Consider the following 23977-nt stretch of genomic DNA (forward strand, 5'->3'; position numbering starts at 1 on the left):
GCTCCACGGCATGTGGGGTCCTCCCGGACCAGGGCTCAAACCTGTGTCCCCTGCACTGGCAGGCGGATTCTTAACCACTGCGCCACCAGGGAAGTCCCTCCCCCACCACTTTCAATTCTGGTAACTCTCCTCAAAGATAACGTCCCTACATCCTCCCAGAAAAAAAGTTATGATTTCAAAAATTATATTAACATCTATTTAAAAATCAAAACAAATGAGGTCAGACTAGATGCACCATGTTATTTTCCCCACTTAGTAATGATCTTTCCCTGTCCGTACAGACGAATCTGTGTCCGTTTCCATGGCTGCATACTGTTCTGCTGTACCAAAATCTCATTCTGCAATCAGCGCTGGGCTGATACACACTTAGGTATTTCCAGTATTTTACTATTACAATAATGCCACAACCGAACATCTTGTCCATATATATAGGCATCCTTTTTCAAGTATATCAGTAACGCTAAATGCTAAGCGGTAGAAATTCTTGGTGAAAGATTATATGTATTTCAAATGTAGATAGATTTTACCAGATTGTCCTTGCCATCAGCTATATGTGGTGTGGTTCCTTTCACACTTCATAACATCAGAAATTATCAATCGTTTTAATGTTTTGTTTTGTTTTTTTAACTTATTTTGGCCGTGCCGCACAGCATGTGGGATCTTAGTTCCCCGACCAGGGATCAAACCCGTGCCCCCTGCAGTGGAAGCGTGGAGTCCTAACCACTGGACCACCAGGGAATTCCCTCAATCATTTTAATTTTTACTAATCTGTTAGGGGAAATTGTATGTAATAATTATTGCTCTGATTTACATTCCTTTACCTCTAAGTAAGACTTGGCATCTTTCTAGTGGCTATCTGTATTTCCATTTTATGTGAACTACTCTTTTCTTTTTTACTATTTTTCTTTTTCTTATTGATTTATACAAACTCTTTGTAAATAAGCCCCCTTTGTTACATGTTTTGCAAATAATTTCCTCTTTTTACGAAGGAGTGTTTAATACTTATGTGATTTTTCACCATTTCCTCTATGGCTTCTGTGTTTGTTCCTACTTAGAAAGGCCCTTCCAGGGCCGAGACTACAAGTTGATTCTCCCATGTTTTCTCTTTGTACTTGCATGGTTTCACTTTTTAAAATTTAATCTCTAATTCACTTGGAATTTGTTTTGATGAGAGGAGTGAGATAGGGATCCAGCTTTATTTTTTCCTAAAAATCCAATCAGTTATTATTTTTGAGTGAATTATCCGTCTTGATATAAAATGCCGCCTTTATCCTACATGAAATCCTCCAGTGTATTCTGGACTGTCTCCACTGTTCCACTGAAGAGGTTAGTCCCTCGATCACTAATTTTTCAGAAATTTCCTGGTTATTCTAGAGTATTGAGTCTCCTAGATCAGGGTTTATCAACAGCGGCACTAGTGACGTTTTGGGCAGAAGTCCTGTGCTTTGTAGGATATTTAGCGGCATCTCTGATCTCTGCCCACTAGATGTCAGTATCACCCCCCTAGTGATGACAACCAAAAAATGTCTGCAGACTTTGCCGCTTGTTCCGTGGGTTGGGGTGCAGGGCAAAATCGCCCGCAGTTGAGAACCCCTCTTTTAGATAAATCCAGTATCATTTTATCAGTGTTTTTACTCTCAAATTCCCACTGATATTTTAATTGTGATGAAAACGAATTCACAGAATAATTTAGATATTTTTGTTGTATACTGACTAAATTTAATCTTTTTTTTTTTTTTTTGGCTGTGTTGGGTCTTTGTTGCTGCCTGCGGGCTTTCTCTAGCTGCAGCGAGCTGGGGCTTCTCTTGTTGCGGAGCACGGGCTATACGCACGTGGGCTTCAGTAGTTGCAGCTTGTAGGCTCTAGAGCGCAGGCTCGGTAGTTGTAGCGCACAGGCTTAGTTGCTCCACGGCATGTGGGATCTTCCCGGACCAGGGCTCGAACCCATGTCCCCTGCATTGGCAGGCAGATTCTTAACCACTGCACCACCAGGGAAGTCCCTAAATTTAATCTATATTATATTTAGTCTTCTTATCCAAGAATCATGTGTATTTATATCTTCTTTTATGTCCTTTAAAAGGGTTTTAAGAGTTTTTAAAATAGAGGCTCTGGTAATATTAAGTTTATTACTAGGTATTTTACCTCTTTTGTTCCTTCATAAATGGGATCATTTCTTATTATCTTTTCTAACTAGTCACTGATAAGAAAACTACTGATATTTTATATTCTATAACCAGCCACACACTGAACTCTTTTTTTTTTTTTTTTTTTTTTTTTTTTTGCGGTATGCGGGCCTCTCACTGTTGTGGCCTCTCCCGTTGCGGAGCACAGGCTCTGGACGCGCAGGCTCAGCGGCCATGGCTCACAGGCTCAGCTGCTCCGCGGCATGTGGGATCTTCCCAGACCAGGGCACGAACCCGTGTCCCCTGCATCGGCAGGCGGACTCTCAACCACTGTGCCACCAGGGAAGCCCTGAACTCTTATATCTAATAGATTTTTAGGACATGCTAAGTTTTTTCTCATGATACAACTTTCAGGAAATTCTAAGCATTTTTCTAAACATACAGCGGTATTACCTGCATAAAATCATCATCTTGTATCCTCATTTCCAACATGAATACACTCCTATAGCTCTCCTGTCTCAATGCCTAGGTTAATACTTGCAGAAAAATTTGGTGGTGGGCAACCTTGAATCATTCTTGATTTTAATGGAAACACTTCTAGGATTTCACCATTGGGCATAGTGCTGGCTTTGGCTTGAGATACATATATTTCTTTTTTTTAATATAAATTTATTTATTGATTTTTTGGGCTGCGTTGGGTCTTCGTTGCCATGCCCGGGCTTTCTCTAGTTGCAGTGAATAACGGCTACTCTTCGTTGCAGTGCACATGCTTCTCATTGCGGTGGCTTCTTTTGTTGAAGAGCATGGGCTCTAGGCACACGGGCTTCAGTAGTTGTGGCACATGGGCTCAGTAGTTGTGGCTCACGGGCTCTAGAGCTCAGGCTCAGTAGTTGTGGTGCACGGGCTTAGTTGCTCCACGGCACGTGGGATCTTCCTGGACCAGGGCTCGAACCCATGTCCCCTGCATTGGCAGGCGGATTCTTAACCACTGCACCACCAGGGAAGTCCCAAGATACATATATTTCATATCACTAAAGAAGTACCCATACACTTGTAGTCTACCAAGAGCTTGTTTTTAAATCAGAAAGAGTGTTAATTTTGTCAAAGACATCTTCCATCTCTATGGGCATGACCATATGGTTTTTCTTTTGTAGTCTATTAATATTGTATGATGGATTATATTCCCCAATCTCCTATTAAGCATTCCTGGATGGCGTAAATCCACTTGGTTGTGATGTGCACTACTGTTCTTTTAATTTCTTGTTGAATCACACTTGCTAATATGTTCATCTCCCATTTTTGCATCAATATTTGAGAGTGAGGTCAGTCTGTTAGTTTTTAGTGGTGCTTTGTTAACCCTTATTTATTTGTTTGTTTGTTTATTTATTTTTGGCTGTGTTGGGTCTGCGTTGCTGCACGTGGGCTTTCTCTAGTTGCATCGAGCGAGGGCTACTCTTGGTTGCGGTGCGCGGGCCTCCCATTGTGGTGGCTTCTCTTGTTGCAGAGCACAGGCTCTAGGCGTGCAGGCTTCAGTAGTTGTGGCATGCGGGCTCAGTAGTTGTGTCACGCAGCCTCTAGAACACAGGCTCAGTAGTTGTGGCGCACGGGTTTAGTTGCTCTGTGGCATGTGGGATCTTCCCGGACCAGGGCTGAAACCCATGTCCCCTGCATTGGCAGGTGGATTCTTAACCACTGTACCACCAGGGAAGTCCCTTTGTTAACTTTTAGAATCAGTCTTAGGCTGCCTTGATAAAAATAAGTTGTACTTTCATATGTTGTACTTTACAAACCAAATGTGGGGACTTCCCTGGTGGTCCAGTGGTTAAGAATCCTCCTTCCAATGCAGGGGACACAGGTTCAATCCCTGGTAGTGGAACTAATACCCACATGCTGCGGGGCAACTAAGCCCATGTGCCGCAGCTAGAGAGCCCAAGTGCCGCAAACTGCAGAGCCTATGCACCACAACCAGAGAGAGAAAAACCTGCACGCCACAACTAGAGAGAAGCTCACGCGCCACAATAAAGAGCCCGCACGCTGCAACAAAAGATCCCGCATGCCTCAGGAAAGACCCCACGTGCTGCAATTGAGACCCAATGCAGCCAAAAAAAATAATAAAAGAAAATAAATAAATTTTAAAAAATAATGAAGTGTCAAGTTAAAAAAAAAAAAGTAAAACCATTATGTAGAAACACAAGGCCATTCCCCTGCATCCTAGAAAAAAAAGCCACATATATTCTTCACAGATTCAACTTTTTGAAAACTAAATAAATTAAAATACACCTTTGGAAAGCTAATCTGGATTGTGATATTTTATGTAACAGTGCAAAAATCACAAGTAGTCTACCATTCACCTCCTATTATAAATGAGTAATGTCATATTTCAGCTGTGTTCCCACCTTAGACAATTGAGCAGTACATTACTATTATTAATGGAGCTGCATTGTGAGTTAGACCACGGAAAGCTTAGCTTTCTTATCTATGTGCTGCAAAAGAAAATGAAATACATTCTCTGACGTTTTAAGTTTCCTATACTCTGGACTCAAATATAATGGTTTAAAAAAAACCTTTTGGAAAGAATGAAATTAGAACACTCCCTCACACCATACACAAAAATAAACTCAAAATGGATTAGAGACCTAAATGTAAGACCAGACACTATACAACTCTTAGAGGAAAACATTAAGAAGAACACTCTTTGACATAAATCACAGCAAGATCTTTTTTGATTCACCTCCTAGAGTAATGGAAATAAAAACAAAAATAAACAAATGGGACGTAACGACACTTAAAAGCTTTTGCAAAGCAAAGGAAACTACAAACAAGACAAAAAGACAACCCTCAGAATGGGAGAAAATATTTGCAAACGAATCAACGGACGAAGGATTAATCTCCAAAATATATAAACAGCTCATGCAGCTCAATATTATCCAAAAATGGGCAGAAGACCTAAATAGACATTTCTCCAAAGAAGACATACAGATGGCCAAAAGGCACATGAAAAGCAGCTCACCACCACTAATTATTAGAGAAATGCAAATCAAAACTACAACGAGGTATCACCTCACACCGGTCAGAATAGGCATCATCGGAAAATCTACAAACAACAAATGCTGGGGAGGGTGTGGAGAAAAGGGAACCCTCTTGCACTGTTGGTGGGAATGTAAATTGATACAGCCACTATGGAGAAGAGTATGGAGGTTCCTTAAAAAACTAAAAATAGAATTATCATATGACCCAGCAATCCCACTACTGGGCATATACCCAGAGAAAACCATAATTCAAAAAGACACATGCACCCCAATGTTCATTGCAGCACTATTTACGATAGTCAGGTCATTCATCGACAGATGAATGGATAAAGAAGATGTGGTACATATATACAATGGAATATTACTCAGCCATAAAAAGGAACGAAATTGGGTCATTTGTTGAGACGTGGATGGATCTAGAGACTGTCATACAGAGTGAAGTAAGTCAGAAAGAGAAAAACAAATATCGTATATTAACACACATATGTGGTACCTAGAAAAATGGTACAGATGAACCGGTTTGCAAAGCAGAAATAGAGACACAGATGTAGAGAACAAATGTATGGACAGCAAGGGGGGAAAGTGGAGGGGGGGTGGTGGTGGTGGGATGAATTGGGAGATTGGGATTGACATATATACACTAATATGTATAAAATAGATAACTAATAAGAACCTGCTGTATAAAATAATAAAATTCTAAAAAATAAAGATATGCAAAGATATAAAATGCCATTTTTCTCAATATTATTTTTTGCTTTTGAAAATTTTTCATAAAGATATGGTAATTATGTTAACATGTAATGGGTTTAATTTTATTTCTGTTATTTTTAAATGAATTAATAAATCAATATTTTTAAAACTTAGGAGGGAAAAAAAAAACCTTTTTGGTTTCTCAAAACGAGTTAGTAACACTGAGAAAGCCCAGGGGTTCCTGAGGCCACTGGCATCTAAACGAGTCTGAACAGCCTTCCAAGAGGACCTTCCCGGCTTCCGTAGGGCCCAGGACGGATGCTGTGCCCCTGCCTCTGCCAGGGACTTACGCACTGACTCGCTTATCTGACACGCGGAGCACCACGAAGACACCAAGACGGCCCCAGAGCCTGCACCACCCTGCCCGGATCTCCAGGGACGCAACACGTGCTAGATGATGGGCAACCAGAGGGACCGGGGGAAGCACAGGGCTCCCCACTGCCTCTTTGCTTCCTTTTGTGGATCATCCCATCTCCTGTTGTGGGATGCTGTCGCCTGAACCAGTTCCTCACTCAGAGTTAAGTGCTCCGTACGTATCTGATGGGGAAGGAGGCGTGAATGCCCGAGGTGCTTTCAAATGGACAAGAAAAGGCCCGCCTGGGTCCCTCTGTCCTGGCTCCCTTCCTGCCTGGGTCCCTTCAACCTGGGTTCCTCTCACCTGCGCCCCCCACCTGGGTCCCACCCACCTGTCCCCCCCCCAACCTGCCTGAGTCCTTCCACCCTGAGTCCCTCCCACCTGCCCCCCCCTCGGGCCCTCCTACCTGGGGGGCCCCTCAGGCGGCTCTCCGCGAGTTCGGAGACGGCCCCGGACGTGGACGTCTTTTTCAGTCGAGCTGCCCCAGAAGCGGCGGCACCGCCTGGCTTGTTGAGCGTGTCCTCACTGCTGGCCCGCTTGAGCTGAGAGAGAGGTGGACGGAGAGAGACAAGGTGAAGAGAGGCATTTTCGGGCTGGAGCGCTATAAACCAGGAAAGCACCGAGCAGGCCCACCTGCCCGGCAGCTGAGGGGCAGCGAGGGCACCTCGAGTAGCAGGAAGGCGCGGGGGGAAAAGCGCAGACAAACCCGCGATGCCCTCACAGGTCACAGTGTGATCCTCCATCACTGTTTCAGAGATCGGTATAAGGTTGCGGGTGGTTACTACCCATCATTCACACGTCAAATAATGAGGTTTTTTAAAAACAGTTAAAAGGCTGGGAACTGATGAAGAAAGAACTGTATGGTACACAGAAGTCAGGATAGGGCAACACACAAGAAATTCAAAGACAATAAAATGTAGCACAAAAACATACGTCTGGAGGAAGCAGGGGGAAGAGATACAAAGATCTGAACATCTACGCGTGCTCACCCCAAGCACTCCCATGGCCCCAAACACACGCCGCCTCCGAAGGGAGCAGAGGGACTGTTTTGGAGGCCAGAAGAAGGCTGTTAGGGACCCTCGGCTCCTTTTCTGCTTTCTTCCCTGGCATGGGAGGTGCAGAACAAATATTTGTTGAAAGGTATTGAAGTGTAAGGGGGGGACCCCGTCCCAAAATGAGCTCACACTCTGGCCCAGGTAAATTACGCTCAAGGTGAAAGAGAAAACCCACAAATAAGTTCTCTCAACCAGTGTGAGTCTCTGCTAAAGAACACTAATCGTTCCAGAAGATGGAGGCAGGCAGATGCCACCACAAACACACCTGACATCCTGGGAACCAGCGTGAAAACGCCCTCAAATCAACCGGGACGTGGAAGCAGCAGCCTGGCCCACCACACCGGCCAAGGGCCCTGCTCCAGCCCGCTTTGCTGGCTCTGGGGTCACATACTGAAGGTTAGGAGTCTAGATATTTGCACAATGCAAAAAAAGCATGTCCACCTTTGCAGCATTTAGATTTCAGGGTGTTGCGACATATCCCTCAGAATGGCTTGAAAGAGAAGAGAAATACCAAGTGCTGGTGAGGTTGGGGAGCAACCGGAACACTCCCCGTCTGCTGGTGGGAGTGTAAACTGGTCGCCGCTTTGGAAAACAGGGAGGATTCACTAAAGCTAAATATTTGCACCCTGTGATTCAGCGAACACCCTCAAGCTCTACACAGGCTCCTCAAAAGAATGTTCACAGCAGCTTTATTTATTATAGCCAAACCTAGAACAACCCGAACGTTCTTCAACAGAAGGGGTAAATTAAATAGTGGTACAGTATACAGTGGAAACCACGCAGCAATTTAAATAGTTACCGATACAGTAATGAATGGGTGGGTCTCACATTCATTATGCTAAGTGAAAGAAACCAGACACAAAAGAGTATATTATGCCTGGTTCCATGCAAGTGAAGTTCAAGAATGGACAAAACTGGGCTTCCCTGGTGGCACAGTGGTTGGGAGTCCGCCTGCCGATGCAGGGGACACGGGTTCGTGCCCCGGTCCAGGAGGATCCCACGTGCCACGGAGCGGCTGGGCCCGTGAGCCATGGCCGCTGAGCCTGCACGTCCGGAGCCTGTGCTCCGCAATGGGAGAGGCCACAGCAGTGAGAGGCCCGCGTACCACACACAAAAAAAGAATGGACAAAAGCAAATGATGGTGACAGAAGTCAAAACAGTGGTTCCCTCCGGGGGAGTTACGGGCTGGGAAGGAAACTTCTTGGGCGCTGGCATGTTCTACATCTTGCCTGGGTGCTGACGGTGACACAGATCTAAGCACACGTAAAAATTCAATGGGCCGCACAGCTAAGACTGAGATTAATGCACTTTATATGCTGATTTGTAAGTATGTTGTGCCTCACTAAAAAAAGAAAGAAAACTGGAGGATGGGTTAAACCAGGGGCAAAGCCCTGGTGCCACCCTGCCAACTGCTCCTGTAGGGTTTTCCCTCATTGTTATTTTTGATCGTGGTAAAATATACATAACATAAAATGTATCATTTTAACCATTTCAAGTGTACAGTTCAGTGGCCTTAAGTACATGACGTGGTTGTGCAACCCTCACCACCATCTAGAACTTTTCCGTCTTCCCAAACTGAAACTCTCCTCCTTAAACACTAACGCCCCACAGCCTACATTTTAAAAAAGGCGGTAAAAGTCTAAATATTAGCCAAGCAATCCTAGTCGAGATCTTTAACAAATGATTAATGTTTAGAACAGCCAGTTAATATTGACAGGATAATCTGCGTGTGCACGTTTGCAGTTTACTGGATGTAAATGTAACCACACAGCCCAGCCAACAGCACAGGCCACCACAGCTTAACAAAAGGGATGAAATACGACAAGGGTTGACGCAGAAATACCTCAACTGCCTTCTTACACGGACCCCATGATCACTTTCCTACCTCCCATTTCAGAGTAATAAGGGTCCCTGCACCCAAGCTCTCCAGCCTCTCAAATTATCCGCCAGGTCATCAGTGTAACATGTATTTAGTACTGAACGACAATAGCTCAGGATGTCAGCACCATTTCCTCAACAGAAAAGAACTATTGTTCACTCGGCCTAGAAGCGTGCCAGGGGCTTCCTGGGTCCCCACAGGGAAATCAATTCTGATCTTAGACTTTGAAAACACCTCAAAGGAAACACGGAAGGGAATTCTTAACGTAATTTTGCAAATGATATGCTCTTGGTTCTGCTTTGCTCTGTCTGGTTCTCCGACATTCCTAAAATCAGTAAATCTGACGCAAAGAAGTGCAGAATTATCAAACTCTGAAGGAAAGGCCCAGAGAGCCAAAGCTGGGTCTGCAAACCAGGACAAGGCACCCACTGAATGAGAGGTCCTCACCGGCCTCCAGCCATCCCACCCTGGCCCCCATCCCCGCCTGCCCCGGGGCATGGGCTCAGGGGTATAGCTTGCCCCCGGCCCCTTCCCATAGAGCTTGGTTCTTGGTGAGATGGCAGGCGAGGCAACAGAAGGCAGGGGTGGCAGGTGGGAGGTCACCACCCCAGGCTCAGGGCTGGAGGGTCTCCAGTGGGGATTTAGCAGTGCGCAGATGCTGTAGCTGAGGGTCTGCTTTTGTTCACAAGGGCGGCAATGCAAAAGAGGACTTGGGATGTGGGAATTCAACATATGAGGTGCCCAGCAATCCCATGGGAAGCAGCCCACATAGTGGTTAAGGTGTGTGCCTGTGGCTCCAAGAGAGGCTGCTGGTGACGGACCCTGCCTCTGCCTCTCCCTACCTGTGTGATGGGGGAAGGTGCTGAGGGCTCCTCGATTCTAAAAGGGAGAAAATAACACACACATCTCCAGGTTTCTGACCCTAATTAAGAACACAATAAATAGCGGCCATCATCACCACCACCACCATCATGATCATTAGCAACACCACCATCACCACCACCATCACCACCATCATCACCATCACCACCACCATCACCACCATCACCACCATCACCATCACCACCACCATCACCACCATCATCACCATCACCACCACCATCACCACCATCATCACCACCATCATCATCACCATCATCACCATCACCACCACCATCACCACCATCATCATCACCATCATCACCATCACCACCACCATCACCACCATCATCACCATCATCATCACCATCACCATCACCATCATCACTATCATCACCACCATCACCATCACCATCACCACCACCATCACCACCATCATCACCAACACCATCATCACCATCATCACCATCACCACCACCACCACCATCATCATCACCATCACCACCACCATCACCACCATCATCACCATCACCATCACCACCACCATCACCACCACCATCACCATCACTATCATCACCACCACCATCATCACCACCACCATCATCACCGTCACCATCACCACCACCATCACCACCACCATCACTACCATCATCATCACCATCACCATCACCACCACCATCACCACCATCATCATCACCATCACCATCACCACCACCATCATCACTATCATCACCACCACCATCACCATCACCACCACCATCACCACCATCACCATCATCACCATCACCACCACCATCACCACCATCATCATCACCATCACCATCACCACCACCACCATCATCACCACCATCATCATCACCATCATCACCATCACCACCACCATCACCACCATCATCATCACCATCATCATCACCATCACCATCACCACCACCATCACCATCACCACCATCACCATCACCGTCACCATCACCACCACCATCACCACCATCACCATCACCACCACCATCACCACCATCATCACCACCATCATCACCATCATCACCATCACTATCACCATCACCATCACTATCATCACCACCATCACCATCACCATCACCATCATCATCATCACCATCACCACCACCATCACCACCATCACCACCATCATCATCACCATCATCACCATCACCACCACCATCACCATCACTATCATCACCACCATCACCATCACCATCATCATCACCATCATTGCCATCACCATCATTGCCATCACCATCACCATCACCACCATCACCATCATCATCACCATCACCATCACCATCACCACCATCATCACCAGCACCATCACCACCAGCACCATCAGCACCATCACCATCATCATCACCATCATTGCCATCACCATCATCATCACCATCACCATCACCATCATCACCATCATCATCACCATCATCACCATCATCACCATCACCACCATCATCACCAGCACCATCACCACCAGCACCATCAGCACCATCACCATCACCATCATCACCATCATTGCCATCACCATCATCACCATCACCATCACCACCATCATCACCATCATCACCATCATCACCATCACTATCACCATCATCACCATCATCATCACCATCATCACCATCATCACCATCACCACCATCATCACCAGCACCATCACCACCAGCACCATCAGCACCATCACCATCACCATCATCACCATCATTGCCATCACCATCATCACCATCACCATCACCACCATCATCACCATCATCACCATCATCACCATCACCATCACCACCATCATCACCAGCACCATCACCACCATCACCATCACCATCACCATCAGCACCATCACATCATCACCATCACCATCACCACCACCATCACCATCACCACCAGCACCATCACATCATCACCATCACCATCACCACCACCATCACCATCACCACCAGCACCATCACCATCACCACCAGCACCATCACCATCACCACCACCATCATCACCACCACCACCAGCAGCAGCAGCATCACCATCACCAGCATCACCATAATCACTGTTACAACTGTGGGAACTCAGCCAGAAACTTCCCTCTTTGCTGTCTGAAAGCTCTCCCGGTGCTCCTTCCATGATGGTTCTCTGGGCTGGTAGCCATGGCAGCACCTTCATGCTTACAAACAAAAGTCTGGAACCAGAGCATGGGGTATTGTTATGTATTAGAAATAGGTGACTGACTGGCTGCTGGGCTGGGCAAGTTATTATATAGGAACTCAGTTTCCTCACCTAAAAAACAGAAGAACTTGATTAAATCATCTAAGATCCTTCTCACCTCCTAAATCCTAGCTGTTATATTAGATTTTGTTTACTTATTTAGGCTTAAAGAATTTGTTGATCAGGCTTATTGCATATTGTATCAATGTAAAGCTTTTGCTCAAAGCACAAGTACTATAACGATGTGACAACAACAATACCCCAGGCTCTGGGCTGATAAATAGGAGGGCGTGCCAGCCCCATCATGATCCTAGACTAAGGCTGCACTCGCTCCCCACCCGCTTACCACCAGCAGTGGCTGCCTCTGACCCTTCCTTACATCAGAAACACCGGCACTGCCAAGGCACCGCGGTAAAAGCCACGCGTTGTAGTGACTGGCTTGATCTAACCTCCGTTTCAAATACAGTGAATTTTGACTATTAATCCTAAGGCAGACTTTACATTCATTCCACAGACAATATGGAAACTCTGTGATTAATCACCTTGGGTCTGGATGAAACAACATTTCACACCAAAAGAATGTGATTCAGGGAGGTCCTGAGAAAACGCCCTTCTCCCCCACCCTTTGCTCTTTTGCCCCTTTTCCCCCATCCCTAAGGTGTCCTGTGGGATATGGGGACCATCTGAAATATCAGCTGCTGCTAATAGTTTAAAGGTTCAAGGGCGTTTCGGCCATTGAACAGCCTTTCATATCTGATTTCATCCGACTGCCTTCCATCCAGATGTGAGAGCCAGGAAGAAGTGGGCCGGGAGAGTCGGGTCCCGGGGAAAGAACCGAGGGCATCCCTTCTGGGTACCATCATCCCAGGGAGCCCAGAGCAGCCCTATGCACATACCCTGGGGAAGAGAGAGAGAGAAAGGGGGAGCGGGGCCGGAGCAGAGACCCTGGGACTCCTCCCCTCTCACCACGACCCCTGGGGCTGCTCCTACCGTCCTGGACACTGTGACCCGGAAGGCCTACTGCAAGCCAGGCGTCCATCCTCAATACACACAGTGTACTTAGTCCACGGGGCCAGGCTGCATGCGTGTCAAAGGGGAGCAGGCAGGCCTGTGTTCTGAGTTAACGTCCAGCAAAGGGCCTGGTTCCTGCGCAGTGACTCAGAAAACCAAGACGGGAGAGGCGGGTGGCCTCCCAGAGCAGGTGCCCTGGAGCAGGCCTGGAAGACCACCAGGCTTTTATCGGCAGATGAGGCAGCGAAGCATCCCGGAGGCCGCAGGTATGTGCTAGAGGGTGGGGACAGGCAGCCGGGGAGAGGGGGAGCAGCGTGTGGGACCAGGGCAGGACCCTCCAGATTCCCCAGGTCTGCAGCAGTGATAAGGATTCAGACTTGGTGAGCTGACAACGGGGACACCCATGTGTCTGCAGCCAGGTGAACCCTCGGGCTGCGCTGGGGAGAGCCCTCTGTCAGCAGGACCAGAGGAGGCACCTAGGGGAGGTGGAAGGAGGGCAAAGTCGAGTTCTTGCTTTGAAGACACGGAGGACGGGGCTGTTTGGAGGGCCGGGGGCAGAATTCAGAAAACGGACGGGAGCTGATGACACGGGGCGGCGTGGGTCCTTCTAGGTCCTTTACCCACAGGTTTCTTCTCATTCAAACCACAACTCTGCCGTGTTGGACGTGAGAAAACTAACATGAGATTAACTAACTCACTCAAGGCTGTATGCGTAAGGCAGAGTGGGATTTAGGCCCGGCACTGTGTTTCCAAGGGCTTTAACATTCCCGCTGGGCCGGAGACCAACAGGAGTCAGAGGCTCTGGCCATACCTCACGGGGTGAGGGCGAATAAATGGGGCTGCAGGAAAGCCACATCACGTGGGCGGCCCAGGTTGGTGACTAAGGGCATAGGCTCTAAGTCCAAACCTAGAATCCTGGGTTGGAATCTTGGCTCTGCCTCTTACTAGCTGTGTGACCTAGGGCAAATCACTTTACCTCTCTGTGCTTTGGTTTCTTCACCTAAAAATCAGATCTAGCAATGGTACCTACCTCAGAGTGTAGCTTTTAGGCTTAAATGAGTTAGCCATAGGACGTGCTTAGAATAACAGTGTCTGACATATAGCGTGCTTTTAACAGATGCCGGCTATAATCGTAACCAACACAACTCATCGTTATTATTTTTGTTATTAAAGGAAAGCAAGAATGAGAAGGGACTGTTTTAGGAAAAGATTAAGGCAATGCAACAGGGATTCCAGAGGGCACAGTAGAACTTTTTTTTTTTTCTCAGCGGCCATGGCCCACGGGCCCAGCCGCTCCGTGGCATGTGGGATCTTCCCCCGTGTCCCCTGCATCGGCAGGTGGACTCTCAACCACCGCGCCACCAGGGAAGCTCACAGTAGAACTTTTTAAAGCAAGTCACTAACCTCCCTGGACCTCAGACTCTCCGTCTTTTCATAACAACGTCCAAGAAACATTCATGGTGTGCGCGCTTATGAGGTACCAGGCACAGCCAGGGATGGCAGACTCTTCACGTGGCTATTGTGAGAAGTGGGAATGAAATATACAAAACACCTTGGCACAGGGCACCTGCTCCACACATGACAGCTGTTCCTGAAAGTTCTGTTGCTTCTACACACCATGCTAGCCCTGAAGCCCGCTTCTGAGCTCCATTTTCCCAGCCGCACCCAACTTACTCTGTCTCTTCGTGGACTTTGGGGTCCCACTCTGTATTATAAAAAGATCTGAGCCCATCCTTTCCAGGTGAAAGGATAAGTCAGACACGTTCCAGGCCAGGGGCATGCCGTCTCTCCCTACCACGCACACGGCGCGTTTGGGTGGCAGCAAAGCTTTTACGGGGAGCACTTCATTTCTCCTGCACCTTCCACAGGGAATTCCATCAGAGAAAGAGTCACGGCTTAGAAGGTCTCCCAGGGGGCAGGGCCTACAGACCCCAAAGCGATCCTACCAGTCCTCTGAGGCAAACTGCCGAAGCCTCTCTTACACCGTCACTATTTTTTGAAGGCAACATCAGACACAGGAAGCTATGAGGCTCCGTTTCTAAGTCTTTTTCTTTCTCTGTTTGTGGCTGCATTCTTGGCTTTGTTTCCTAGTCATCAAGTGCAGCCTCAGCACCACTTGAGATTTCTGGTTTGTTACAGAAGATCCCTACGAAAGTGTTGGTGTTGCTTTGATATGCTTGGTAAGTATTTTCACTATCGCTTCCATTGATATCCAAGCCGCTGAGCACCTGTACCTGAAAGCTGACAGAAGGAAAACCTTTGAACAGCTCACAGGTGAATGTAACTAAGAAATTCCTTCAATTCCACGAAGATGGGGTGGGAGGTGGAGATGCAAAGCTTTCAAATCATCACACAGAACACAACCCGGTCTTTAAAGGGAGATAACATGTTCTGGTTGGAGCAGTGGTTCTCCAACTTGAGAGTCCATCAGAATCCTTGGAGGTTCTGTTAAAATGCAGACGGCTGCCTGCACCCCAGCCCGCAACCCTAGCATCACCACCAAGCTTCCGAATCCCTAGGTCTGGGGCAGGGCCTGAGGATTTGCATTTCTGGCAAGCTCCCAGGTGATGCTGATACTGCTGGTGTGGGGACCACACTTTGAGGACCAAATGGTTTACAGCAGCACTGTCGATGGAAATAGTATAAGAGCCACAGACCTAAGTTTACATGGTCGAATAGGAACATGAAAAAACGTAAAATGAAATAGGTAAAATTAATTTTAACGATATATTTTCTGAACCCAATACATTCAAAATAGTATCAGTCGATGTAAAACACATTAATAAGGTCTTTTACTTCTTTTGCAGTCACTCTTCAAAATCTGGTTTGTATTTTTTTTTCACCCCTGTGACTCATTTATTTTTTCTTTTAACATCTTTATTGGGGTATAATTGCTTTACAATGTTGCGTTAGTTACCGCTGTATAACAAAGTGAATCAGCTCTACGTATACATATATCCCCATATCCCCACCCTCTTGCGTCTCCCTCCCACCCTCCCTATCCCACCCGTCTAGGTGGTCACAAAGCACCGAGCTGATCTCCCTGTGCTATGTGGCTGCTTCCCACTAGCTATCTATTTTATATCTGGTAGTGTATATATGTCCATGCCACTCTCTCACTTCGTCCCAGCTTACCCTTCCCCATTCCCGTGTCCTCAAGTTCATTCTCTACGTCTGTGTCTTTATTCCTGTCCTGCCCCTAGGTTCTTCAGAACCTTTTTTTTAGATTCCATATATATGTGTTAGCGTACAGTATTTGTTTTTCTCTTTCTGATTTACTTCACTCTGTATGACAGTCTCTAGGTCCATCCACCTCACTACAAATAACTCAATTTCATTTCTTTTCATGGTTGAGTAATATTCCATTGTATATATGTGCCACATCTTCTTTATCCATTCATCTGTCGATGGACACTTAGGTTGCTTCCATGTCCTGGCTATTGTAAATAGAGCTGCAATGAACATTGTGGTACATGACTCTTTTTGAATTATGGTTTTCTCAGGGTATATGCCCAGTAGTGGGATTGCTGGGTCGTATGGTAGTTCTATTTTTAGTGTTTTAAGGAACCTCCATACTGTTCTGCATAGTGGCTGTATCAATTTACATGCTCACTAACCGTGCAAGAGGGTTCCCTTTTCTCCACACCCTCTCCAGCATTTATTGTTTGTAGACTTTTTGATGATGGCCATTCTAACTGGTGTGAGGTGATACCTCATTGTAGTTTTGGTTTGCATTTTTCTAATAATTAGTGATGTTGAGCCTCTTGTCCATCTGTATGTCTTCTTTGTAGAAATGTCTATTTAGGTCTTCTGCCCATCTTTGGATTGGGTTGTTTGTTTTTTTTATATTGAGTTGCATGAGCTGCTTGTATATTTGGGGGATTAATCCTTTGCCCATTGATTCATTTGCAAATATTTTCTCCCATTCTGAGGGTTGTCTTTTCATCTTGTTTATGGTTTCCTTTGCTGTGCAAAAGCTTTTAAGTTTCATTAGGTCCCACTTGCTTATTTTTGGTTTTATTTCCATTTCTCTAGGAAGTGGGTCAAAAAGGACCTTGCTGTGATTTAGGTCATAGATTGTTCTGCCTATGTTTCCTCTAAGAGTTTGATAGTGTCTGGCCTTACATTTACGTCTTTAATCCATTTTGAGTTTATTTTTGTGTATGGTGTTAGGGAGTGTTCTAATTTCACTCTTTTACATGAAGCTGTACAGTTTCTCAGCACCACTTATTGAAGAGGCTGTCTTTTCTCCACTGTATATTCTTGCCTCCTTTGTCAAAGATAAGGTGACCATATGTGTGTGGGTTTACCTCTGGGCTTTCTATCCTGTTCCATTGATCTATATTTCTGTTTTTGTGCCAGTACCATACTGTCTGGATTACTGTAGCTTTGTAGTATAGTCTGAAGTCCAGGAGCCTGATTCCTCCAGTTCCGTTTTTCTTTCTCAAGATTGCTTTGGTTATTTGGGGTCTTTTGTGTTTCCATACAAATTGTGAAATTTTCTGTTCTAGTTCTGTGAAAAATGCCACTGGTGATTTGATAGGGATTTCATTGAATCTGTAGATTGCTTTGGGTAGTATAGTCATTTTCACAATGTTGATTCTTCCAGTTCAAGAACATGGTATATCTATATCTCTCCATCTGTTTTATCATCTTTAATTTCTTTCATCGGTGCCCTACAGTTTTCTGCATACAGGTCTTTTGTCTCCTTGGGTAGGTTTATTCCTATTTTATTCTTTTTGTTGCAATGGTAAATGCGAGTGTTTCCTTAATTTCTCTTTCAGATTTTTCATCATTAGCGTATAGGAATGCAAGAGATTTCTGTGCATTAATTTTTTTGTATTCTGCTACTTTACCAAATTCATTGATTAGCTCTAGTAGTTTTCTGGTGGCATCTTTAGGATTCTCAATGTATCTGCAAACAGTGACAGTTTTACTTCTTCTTTTCCGATTTGGGTTCCTTTTATTTCTTTTTCTTCTCTGATTGCTGTGGCTAAAACTTCCAAAACTATGTTGAATAAGAATGGTGAGAGTGGGCAACCTTGTCTTGTTCCTGATCTTAGTGGAAGTGCTTTCAGTCTTTCACCATTGAGAATGATGTCGGCTGTGGGTTGGTCACATATGGCATTTATTATGTTGAGGTAGGTTCCCTCTGCCTACTTTCTGGAGGGTTTTTATCATAAATTGGTGTTAAATTTTGTCAAAAGCTTTTTCTGCATCTATTGAGATGATCATATGGTTTTTATCTTTCAATCTGTAATGCAGTGTATCACACTGATTGATCTGCGTATACTGAAGAATCCTTGCATTCCTGGGATAAATCCCACTTGATCGTGGTGTATGATCCTTTTAATGTGCTGTTGGATTCTGTTTGCTAGTATTTTGTTGAGGATTTTTGCATCTATGTTTATCAGTGATACTGGCCTGTAGTTTTCTTTTTTTGTGACTGTCTGGTTTTGGTATCAGGGTGATGGTGGCCTTGTAGAATGAGTTTGGGAGTGTTCCTCTGTCTGCTATATTTTGGAAGAGTTTGAGAAGGATAGGTGTTAGCTCTTCTCTAAATGTTTGACAGAATTCACCTGTGAAGACACCTGGTCCTGGGTTTTTGTTTGTTGGAAGATTTTTAATCACAGTTTCAATTTCAGTGCTTGTGATTGGTCTGTTTATATTTTCTATGTCTTCCTGGTTCAGTCTACGAAGGTTGTGCTTTTCTAAGAATTTGTCCATTTCTTCCAGGTTGTCCATTTTATGGGCATATAGTTGCTTGTAGCAATCTCTCATGATCCTTTGTATTTCTGCAGTGTCAGTTGTTACTTCTCCTTTTTCATTTCTAATTCTGTTGATTTGAGTCTTCTCCGTTTTTTTCTTGATGAGTCTGGCTAATGGTTTATCAATTTTGTTTATCTTCTCAAAGAACCAGCTTTTAGTTTTATTGATCCTTGCTATCGTTTCCTTCATTTCTTTTTCATTTATTTCTGATCTGATCTTTATGATTTCTTTCCGCTAACTTTGGGGTTTCTTTTGTTCTCCTCTCTCTAATTCCTTTAGGTGTAACGTTAGGTTGTTTATTTGAGATGTTTCTTGTTTCCTGAGGTAGGATTGTACTGCTATAAACTTCGCTCTTAGAACTGACTTTTGTTCATCCCATAGGTTTTGGGTCATCGTGTTTTCATTGTCATTTGTTTCTAGGTATTTTTTGATTTCCTCTTTGATTTCTTCAGTAATCTCTGGGTTATTTAGTAGTTTAGCCTCCATGTGTTTGTATTTTTTACTGATTTTTTCCTGTAATTGGTATCTAGTCTCATAGCGTTGTGGTCAGATAAGATATTTGAAACGATTTCAATTTTCCTAAATTTACTAAGGCTTGATTTGTGACCCAAGATATGATCTATCCTGGAGAATGTTCCATAAGCACTTGAGAAGAAAGTGTATCCTGTTGTTTTTGGATGGAATGTCCTATAAATATCAATTAAGTCCATCCTGTTTAATGTACCATTTAAAGCTTGTGTTTCCTTATTTATTTTCATTTCGGATGATCTGTCCATTGGTGAAAGTGGAGTATTAAAGTCCCCTACTATTTTTGTGTTACTGTCAATCTTCCGTTTTATGGCTGTTAGCAGTTGCCTTATGTATTGAGGTGCTCCTACGTTGGGTGCATAAATATTTACAATTGTTATATCTTCTTCTTGGATTGATTCCTTGATCATTATGTAATGTCTTGCTTTGTCTTTTGTCATAGTCTTTATTTTAAAGTCTATTTTGTCTGATATGAGGATTGCTACTACAGCTTTCTTTTGATTTCCATTTGCATGGAATATCTTTTCCCATCCCCTCACTTTTAGTCTGTATGTGTCCCTAGGTCTGAAGTGGGTCTCTTGTAGACAACATATATATGGGTCTTGGTTTTTTGGTTTTTTTTTTTTGCGGTATGCGGGCCTCTCACTGTTGTGGCCTCTCTCGTTGCGGAGCACAGGCTCCAGGCGTGCAGGTTCCAGACGCGCAGGCTCAGCGGCCATGGCTCACAGGCCCAGCCGCTCCACGACATGTGGGATCTTCCCGGACGGGGGCACAAACCCGTGTCCCCTGCATCAGCAGGCGGACTCTCAACCACTGCGCCACCAGGGAAGCCCCCATGGGTCTTGTTTTTGTATCCATTTAGCCAGTCTATGTCTTTTGGTTGGAGCATTTAATCCATTTACATTTAAGGTAGTTATCGATTTGTATGTTCCTATTACTATTTTCTTAATTGTTTTGGGTTTGTTATTGTAGGTCTTTTCCTTCTCTTGTGTTTCCTGCCTAGAGAAGTTCCTTTAGCATTTGTTGTAAAGCTGGTTTGGTGGTGCTGAATTCTCTTCGCTTTTGCTTGTCTATAAAGGTTTTAATTTCTTCACTGAATCTGAATGAGATCCTTGCTGGGTAGAGTAATCTTGGTTGTAGGTTTTTCCCTTTCATCACTTTAAATATGTCCTGCCACTCCATCTGGCTTGCAGAGTTTCTGCTGAAAGATCGACTGTTAACCTTATGGGGATTCCCTTGTATGTTACTGGTTGCTTTTCCCTTGCTGCTTTTAATATTTTTTCTTTGTATTTAATTTTTGATAGTTTGATTAGTATGTGTCTTGGCATGTTTCTCCTTGGATTTATCCTGTATGGGACTCTGTGCTTCCTGGACTTGATTGACTACTTCCTTTCCCATATTAGAGAAGTTTTCAACTATAATCTCTTCAAATATTTTCTCAGTCCCTTTCTTTTTCTCTTCTTCTTCTGGGACCCCTATAATTCAAATGTTGGTGCGTTTAATGTTGTCCCAGAGGTCTCTGAGACTGTCCTCAATTCTTTTTTTTTTTTTTTTTTGCGGTATGCGGGCCTCTCACTTCGTGGCCTCTCCCGTTGCGGAGCACAGGCTCCGGACGCGCAGGCTCAGCGGCCATGGCTCACGGGCCCAGCCACTCCGCGGCATGTGGGATCTTCCCGGACCAGGGCACGAACCCGTGTCCCCTGCATCGGCAGGCAGACTCACAACCACTGCACCACCAGGGAAGCCCTGTCCTCAATTCTTTTCATTCTTTTTTCTTTATTCTGCTCTGCAGTAGTTATTTCCACTATTTTATCTTCCAGGTCACTTATCTGTTCTTCTACCTCAGTTATTCTGCTATTGATTCCTTCTAGAGAATTTTTAATTCCACTTATTGTGTTGTTCATCATCGCTTGCTCTTTAGTTCTTATAGGTCCTTGTTAAACATTTCTTGTATTTTCTCCATTCTATTTCCAAGATTTTGGATCATCTTTACTATCATTACTCTGAAGTCTTTTTCAGGTAGACCGCCTATTTCCTCTTTGTTTGGTCTGGTGGGCTTTTACCTTGCTCCTTCATCTGCTGTGTATTTCTCTGTCTTCTCCTTTTGCTTAACTTACTGTGTTTGGGGTCTCCTTTTTGCAGGCTGCAGGTACGTAGTTCTTGTTGTTTTTGGTGTCTGCTCCCAGTGGGTAAGGTTGGTTCAGTGGGTTGTGTAGCCTTCCTGGTGGAGGGGACTGGTGCCTGTGTTCTGTTACACGAGGCTGGATCTTGTCTTTCTGGTGGGCAGGACCGAGTCCAGTGGTGTGTTTTGGGGTGTCTGTGAACTTAGTATGATTTTCAGCAGCCTCTCTGCTGATGGGTGGTGTTGTGTTCCTGTCTTGCTAGTTGTTTGACATAGGGTGTCCAGCACTGTAGCTTGCTGGTCGTTGAGTGGAGCTGGGAATTAGCGTTGAGATGGAGATCTCTGGGAGAGTTTTTGCCCTTTGATATTACGTGGGGCCGGGAGGTGTCTGGTGGACCAATGTCCTGAACTCGGCTCTCCCACCTCAGAGGCACGTGCCTGACACCCGGCCAGAGCACCAAGACCCTGTCAGCCACAGAGTTTTGTTTTTCTTTAAGGATAATTTGCTTCATGGAGGAAGAAGTATAGGTTCTTCTGACTCTTTTCTATCTTGCTTGTTTCTCTTTAGGGCCTGACAGATTTGGTGCAGCAAGTTAGAAGGGAGAGTAGAGAAGATTCCTAGAGAATGTCTTAGCTACGCCTTCTTGTGGCCACAGGAAGCTACAGTGGGTCCCGCCATCTCGGGTGGATCCTTTATTCCCTTCCCAGGATGGTGTATCTGAGGCAGGGCTTAGCAGAGGCGGGAGGTGAGGAAGCCAGCATCTCTGAGGACGTCAAGGAGACATGAAGATGGCGAGGCGACCGCTCTGGTGTGTATTTTGCACTCACAGCACATGTCAAGGGCTCATCGCCACACGGGGCTGGTGGCTCCTCTACCAGGCGGCGCAGGTGTAGAGCATTCACTCCTGAAGGATAATGACAGGGCTGACCGGGTCCCCGAGATTCGTAGAGGACATAAACCTTAAGACTCTGCTTTCCGGGCACGTTGAACCCTGGCCACAGGAGACTGGGCAGGATCAATACATGACTCGCGCCTAGCCAATTCTTCTCTTGCTTTTGTTTTTAACCAGCCAGAAGCAAAGAAGCAGCTGGGCCTTCCAAGGGATGAGGGAGGCTTGGGCCGGCAGGCAGCCATGCTTCATACCACGTGCAGGCGACAGAGAAGCAGAGACAGGTGACATGAAGTCCTGGGACACCCCAGTCTATGGTCCTGGCCTATCTGTGCTCCGGTCTTGCACCTTTGGCCTGCACACAGTGACCCGGGAACCTCAGATCTGTTCCATATATTTCTTTTCTGCTCAAGCCAACGTTTTGTCATTTGCGACCAGGGGAGTCCTGACTAATAGACTTGGGCCGTGTAAGTGGCCGGTGTGACGCAGCCTGTCTGCATCAAAGCAGTCCAGGTACCTGCCTCCCTGTGCTGTGCTCAGAGACACAAGGAAGACTCACGGCAGCCCCTCACAACACCCCGTCCCATCCAGGCTCCTGTTCCCCCACTTGCTCCCCCAGGGCCCCTTCAGCTCAGGCCAGCATCTGCAGTAGGGTATTTCATCCTACTTTTGGTGCATTTGTTTTAGTTTTCCTATTTGGGGCTAGTGAAAACACATCTGTCCATCCCATATGTGTCCATCTCCTACAAAGCAGTCGTAGTAAGACGTTAACTGTGGCATCCAGGTGGTGGGACGCTGTGTTCACTGTGTAATTCAGCTTCTCTGAACGCTGACAGATTTCCGTAGTAAATACTCAGGGGGAAATCTGCTTGCTCTTCTGTCCATCGCTGTTGCCTCTTTCTCTTCTGTTCTCCGGGTTTTTTGTGTTCTTCCTCTGTCCACTGAGGCGGACAGCAGAGACGGTCAGAGCCAGACAGGTACAGGGGGGTATGGCTCTCTGCTACTCCGTCCCCCAAGCCCCATCATCCTCTTTTACAGGGTCGGGCCTGGGAATCCCAAGGACCAGGACGAGAGCTGAGAGTCTCCTCAGGAGTATCTGCTTTGCCCCTGACATTTTCCCCGTGGAACAAGTTTCCAAAACACACACCGATCAAAGGCGGAGCGGCCACCGTTTCATTGTCTTTAGGAAACACACGAGCTTCAGACCTTTTTTGAAACACTGCTTTTAAAATATTTTAATGTATTCCAGAAGCTCTAAGGGTCTGTTCTGGGGGAAATGTATGTATTCATTTAAAATCCATATTAGGGCTTCCCTGGTGGCACAGTGGTTGAGAGTCCGCCTGCCGATGCAGAGGACACGGGTTCGTGCCCCAGTCCGGGAAGATCCCACATGCCACGGAGTGGCTGGGCCCGTGAGCCAT

At 45.7% G+C, this 23977-nt stretch overlaps 1 protein-coding gene across 1 annotated transcript in view; it reads right to left on the reverse strand.

The window, feature by feature from the left end:
• SPECC1 (sperm antigen with calponin homology and coiled-coil domains 1) overlaps positions 1–23977 on the reverse strand; it is a 243523-nt gene that overhangs the window by 154180 nt on the left and 65366 nt on the right. The window contains 1 exon segment of the mRNA XM_059998552.1: positions 6664–6799. Within this exon segment, the coding sequence (XP_059854535.1) occupies positions 6664–6799 (136 nt within the window).

Source organism: Delphinus delphis, chromosome 19, assembly GCF_949987515.2.
Source record: "Delphinus delphis chromosome 19, mDelDel1.2, whole genome shotgun sequence".
Lineage (NCBI taxonomy): Eukaryota > Metazoa > Chordata > Mammalia > Artiodactyla > Delphinidae > Delphinus > Delphinus delphis.